General features: G+C 32.3%; 1 protein-coding gene across 7 annotated transcripts in view; it reads left to right on the forward strand.

The window, feature by feature from the left end:
* The window catches only part of LOC108759261 (uncharacterized), a 19,924-nt gene extending 15,135 nt beyond the window's left edge, over window positions 1-4,789 (forward strand). For 5 of the 7 annotated variants that reach the window (XM_018504609.1, XM_018504612.1, XM_018504613.1 and 2 more), the window contains 2 exons: window positions 328-522; window positions 4,605-4,789. In XM_018504609.1, coding sequence (XP_018360111.1) covers window positions 328-522; window positions 4,605-4,715 — 306 coding nt within the window. In that variant the 3' untranslated portion in view covers window positions 4,716-4,789. Of the gene's footprint in view, window positions 1-327; window positions 523-3,139; window positions 3,401-4,604 lie in introns of those variants that run through there. The other 2 variants (XM_018504611.1, XM_018504610.1) reach the window with 2 other exon arrangements.
* Window positions 4,790-5,884: the final 1,095 nt, after the last annotated feature.

The raw sequence follows: 5,884 nt of genomic DNA on the forward strand, positions 1-5,884 counted from the left end.
TTTTTCGACGCGGGATTCGTACGCTGCCCGAAAGATGGGAGAAAGTAGTGGCCAGCGATGGACAATACTTTGAATCATAAATGTATAACCAGTTTTTTCCAATAAAGTCTCGAATTTCGGAAAAAAATCGGCGGAAGCAAAGTTGTACACCTAATATGAAGCATTTGATGATCGAATACAAAGTAAAGTTGCAGTAGAATTGATGTACATCTGTCTATCTGGGGTCTTATCAATATTGCAAATTATAATAATATGTAATGCAACGTTATTGTTTTAAAAATAAAAAAATAATGTATTTTTAAACAAGAACACATTTTTCTTTTTTAGCTTTTCAAGGAAGTAAGGAATATTTGGGCTGAAATTGATAGCATGGAGCAGCAAGCAAAGGCTAAAGCAAAAGTGAAATCAAAAGCAGCACTGTCGTCATCAGTAAAACAGCATCATAGAGCAGAGACAACAATAGCAAGTGCTCCTATCGTACTTATATCTAAGAAGACTGCTGATAATATTTCTGATTCACAGGTGCCTATACAGAATATCGAAAATAATTCTCAATCGATATCTAGTAACATGCAAATGACCAGTGAACCATCTTAATCAGGGTTGCCACAGACCAGAAAAACCGGGAAGTCAGGGGAAAATATAAAAAAGTCTGGAATTTTGAAATTTGCACAAAATTCCCTTTAATTGCTCCTATTCCAAATAATTGTTATATTTTTTTAAATATATTTGGCGTTTATAGTCAAATATGTTCAAAACTCGCGCACTTTAAACGATTTTAATAAAATAATTAGAATTTATATTTTATTTAGAATTTTTATTTAGTCGCTCTTTTTCGTCACAACTGCATTCTTTTTTCCAATACTAATTAATTTTTTGTTGGCTTGAAATTACTCAAAATTTTATTATGTTACTAAACTTCTTTTGCGTTGTTTTTAATAATATAAAATAGGCTAGTTTTTTTACAATCCTCGATTCTAAACGTTAAAATATACATATTTTACACTGATCATGAAAAATTTTCCTACTTTTATCTAGAAAACCTAAAAAAATCAGGGAAATTTAAAATTCATTTTCTGTGGCAACCCTGTTAATAGTATTATAATAACTTTATATCTAATACAAAACGCATCAATTAACAATTCGGTGATATATTTAATAATAATTTGTGTGACATTTGTTGCGCTAATGTCTATACCAATCAAATCGACATCTCACAATGAAAAACGTTTATGTGTGTGCGTGCGTGCGTGGTACGCGCGCGCGCGCGTGTATGTGTTAGATAAATATAAGAGAATCCACATGGTACACACAACACATATGTAAATACACCAAGCATATATGTAACATATTCATATTTGGCACAGATGTTTAGCTCTATCCAAGATTTTGCCATTATAGGATAATAATAATGATAGCATAATAATAATAATAACAAAATTATATTTATGTGAATATAGGCCAATAGTTTAATCTTTGTATTACGATCATCTTATATTAAGCTTTAATGTATATATATGTGTATATATATATATATATATATATTGTGTATATATATATATATACATACATACATACATACATACATACATACATACATACATACATACATACATACATACATACATACATACATACATACATACATACATACATACATACAAAGTGTTTCAAAAAGATCGGGACACCTGAATATCTCGGAAAATATAAGTTTTATAGAAAAGTGTTTCAGATAAAAGTTGTAGGGGGTTTAAACAGATTTATTTACTTATCAGTTTGACCTTGAGTGGCGTCAAGATTAGGTCAAGGTCACATCGATTTTTACAAACGAAAAACCCTACATTTGATTCCAGAATCTAATAGTTGGTGTCGAGAGCTTTTCAAAACACTATAACAAAGTTATTTTTTATCAAGTACTTTTCGAGTTATAAGGCTTGAAAGTTACAGTACCACCGGCATTAGCATTACACAAGGTATATTTTATTTACGTAAAAATGAATTTTTAGTACAAAATTGGAAATAAGAGGAATAATCTCCAGTGGCCTTGATCTTGACAAATGTTATTCAGGACATGATTCTGAATAACATTCAAGAGATTTTAGCTGTCGGTTGGACACCTTGCGTAATGCTAATAGCTAATACCGGTGGTACGGTAACTTTCAAGCCTTATAACTCGAAAAGTACTTAATGAAAAATAACTTTATTATAGTATTTTGAAAAGCTCTCGACATCAGCTATTAGATTTTGGAATCAAAAGTAGGGTGTTTTATTTAAAAAATTCGATGTGACCTTGATCTGATCAATGTGACCTTCGTGACGCCACTCAAAGTCAAACTGATCAGAGCAGTAAATAGATCTTCTCAAACCCTATAACTTTTGTCTGAAATACTTTTACAACTTATATTTTCCGAGATTCAGGTGTCCCGACCTTTTTGGAATACCCTATAATAAGTGTGAATCAGAATAGTTGAACCAGTTTCTTACTCAATGAGAAAATTATCGATTACGCACCTAATTATCGACTTAACGATACAGATCGGATGCATGGACATCGTGCGAACTGTTGGTCTGAGTGCGAAAACAGGCACGTTAAGTTGTGAAAATTGTTACAAGATTTTATTTTTATTATACGAAGATATTAAAAATGTGCCTTTTTCTCAGTTCGCCCAGACCAACAATTCGCACGATGTATTCACGCATCTGATCTGTATCGCTAAGTCGATAATTAGGTGTAAGGTCGTGTAATTTTTTCATAGGGTAAAAAAATTGTTGATTCACAACATTAGCAAATAATATGGATGTAATGATTCACTGTGTTATACTGTCATCTGTGTCTCTTGTTGGAAAGCACTCATAATGAGATTTGAAATATGTTCAAATATTTCGATGATATATGATGAATTAAACGTCACAACTTTCTGTATCATATTTGCATTTCATTTATTAAATCAAAATTTTAATTTATCTGTAGCATTATGTTATAGATAATTTTTTAAATATTTAACATTTACATAATCATAGATATATTCTTTTTACAGAATAATTACAATATTATATTATATTAATATTTATAATAACTTTATACAGAATTTGTAATTATCTGAATTTTTTTGCATAGTGTATGTGTACATAATTACTGGAAAAGAAAGAACACGTGCTCGGGTGCTATAGTAGAACTAAGAGCTATACATGGGGGATTAAGATAAATAGCACACAGAACAACATAAGCAATTTGTAAATTTTGTAAGCAATAAACAAATTAACATTTTTTATTTGCTACTGCTTATGTTATTGCCTTATGTTCTGTTATTCACTTACTGTTTATATTTATGTTATCCGATGTGCCACTAACTTAAATTGCGCTGCTAATATGAGAATACAACCAAGATTATATTAAAATCGGAGGAGAATTCTTAGTCGTGTTCTGATATACACTGACAGTACTCAAAATCTATAAATATATTTACGTTACACACTATTGGTTTTCAGTATATATCGGAACATGAAAGTATCCTTCTCCAATTTTAATAAATTTTGTATATGTTAAAATATAGACGAAAGTGAGATATATCTTTTTTTATAAAATTTTTTTTTAAGTGCTTTATAAAAAATTTTTTATATATGCTTTATAAAAAAATACATGTCCTTCGTTTTTGTCCATATTTTAACATATCTAAAGCTTATTAAAATCAGGATATTTATGTTCTCTTGTAAGTGATGGAACGAACTCACCGACGTGCACGATTCAACAATTCTGCTGAAAGCAACGCTAATAAAAGCGTTTTTTCATTGAAATCCATATTGTAAATAAATTTACAGCATTATAAAATTGTGAATTTGCTCAAGTTTGCAATTGCGCTATTTAGCAGAGTTACTGAATCATGAAGAGGTCTGTTTTTTATTCCTGCACTCTTTGAGCTGGTGTATATACATGGTGAAATAAGTTGAAGTAAAACAAATATACATTTGTTTCATTTCAACTTACTTCACTGTGTACACTCCCGACGGGCCTTTTTCACCAACCTCGATTAAGCTAACCGACGGTTGCATGGGGTCTAGTTTCACAACTCGTGATTAATTCTTAACCGAGGTTTAACTTATTTTAAGTTAAACCTCGGTTAAAAGTTAACTATGAGTTGTGAAACTGGCCCTAAGGCCCATGTAATCGTCGATTAGCTTAACCGAGGTTGGTGAAAGAGATCCTTAAGGTTGCAACAGATTTTTTTCTATGGTTTTCGAAATGCCTACTCATCGAGTGATTGGTTTTTACTTACGGATCCATAAGTAAGAATCAATAGCTCGGTGAGTAGACTGCATTTCGAAACACATTAAAAAAAAATGTTATAACTTTTTAGTCGGTGAGTGTATACCAGTTCAGAGAATGCAGGAATAAAAAACAGATCTCACATCAACAATTTTTTTTTCATCACTTGGTGGCGTGATTGAGTCGATAATGTAAATTGAGTCTAACCATGGGTCATAGTTCTAAATCCGCACTTCTATTGTTTCAAAATAATTTGCAACAAATGCAATAATTTTGAAATTTTTTTATGGATTTTTTTTTACAAAATTAATTATATTTACCTATAAAATCGACATTTTAGGTTATTTACCCAGATAGCCAAATGCAGTGTATTTGCTATTATATATTGCCGAAAATGTTCCAGCAACCAATTTCGACAAATTCACAACAAGCATTATGTCTGTCGCGTTGAATTCAATGGAATTCGAATTCTTGAGATGGCAAATTGATGGTAACATGTCAGCACAAATATCCTTGACAACAACTCGTGTTGTCAGCATTTTGTCAGCAACGAGCTGCAATTAAAAAACTTCATAGCTTGAAGACATATTTGCAACAACGGATGGAAATCATTATATATGTTTCGTTGCTATCATGTTTTCATTATGATGCTCAAGATGAAATGATTAATAATTTGTTGCTAACATGTTGCTGTCATGTTGTCGACAACATAATGTATCACCATTGCTTACAGTTTGCTTTAGAAATTCGACAATATATAAGCAATCATGTTGTATTCATAATGTCCTATTTTGATGTTAGCAAATGTACAGCAAATATATAACAACAAATGCAATGCATTAATTTGCACAATATGCTATATCACGCTTGGTTATCTGGGTAGTTTGTTTTTAAAGTGTCGTATTTTATACAATGATACATTCAGGCTGCGGTCGATTTGGACGCTCATGCGTTTTAAGTACTTGTATTCATCATTCGTCGTTTATTAGACGTAAAATAAGAATAGAAGAACTGAAAAGCGCTGAAAGCGTCCAAATTGACTACAGTCTTAGTAGATCTTTCTTCCAGTGCAACATAACAATATACGCATGTAAATTCTTCCATGTTGGAATAATTATATATATATATATAATATATAGAAAAAAGGTGCCACCTCCAATGACCTTGACATATTGTCAAAGTCATGACTCTGAGTGACCTTCAACAAGTTTTAAGCGTCGGTCGCTGTTCGTTAAAAAGTTATTAACAAAAAAGTTCGAAAAAAAATCTTATTTCTACTATATGTAATATTAAAAACCATTCTATATCCTTTGCTTACGTAATGGTTTTCTACGCGAAGGGAGTTTTATTCCACCTCTCCTGCTTCAGGGGCACACGACTTCCACGCGAAGCGACTTTCAACCCACCTCCCTTCCTACTAAGGAGTATCTTCTGCTTCAGGGGCGCACGACTTTCCATGTGAAGCAACTTGGCGAGATGGGATGGAACTCGCTTCGCGTGGAAAGTCGTATGCCCCCTGGTAGGTGGGGCGTAACTTGCTTTATGTGAAAATCGTGCGCTCCTGAAACAGGGGGGAGGTGGGGTGAAAGTCGCTTCGCGTGGAAAGTCGCGCGTCTCTTG

Source organism: Trachymyrmex cornetzi, unplaced genomic scaffold (assembly GCF_001594075.2).
Source record: "Trachymyrmex cornetzi isolate Tcor2-1 unplaced genomic scaffold, Tcor1.1 scaffold176, whole genome shotgun sequence".
Lineage (NCBI taxonomy): Eukaryota > Metazoa > Arthropoda > Insecta > Hymenoptera > Formicidae > Trachymyrmex > Trachymyrmex cornetzi.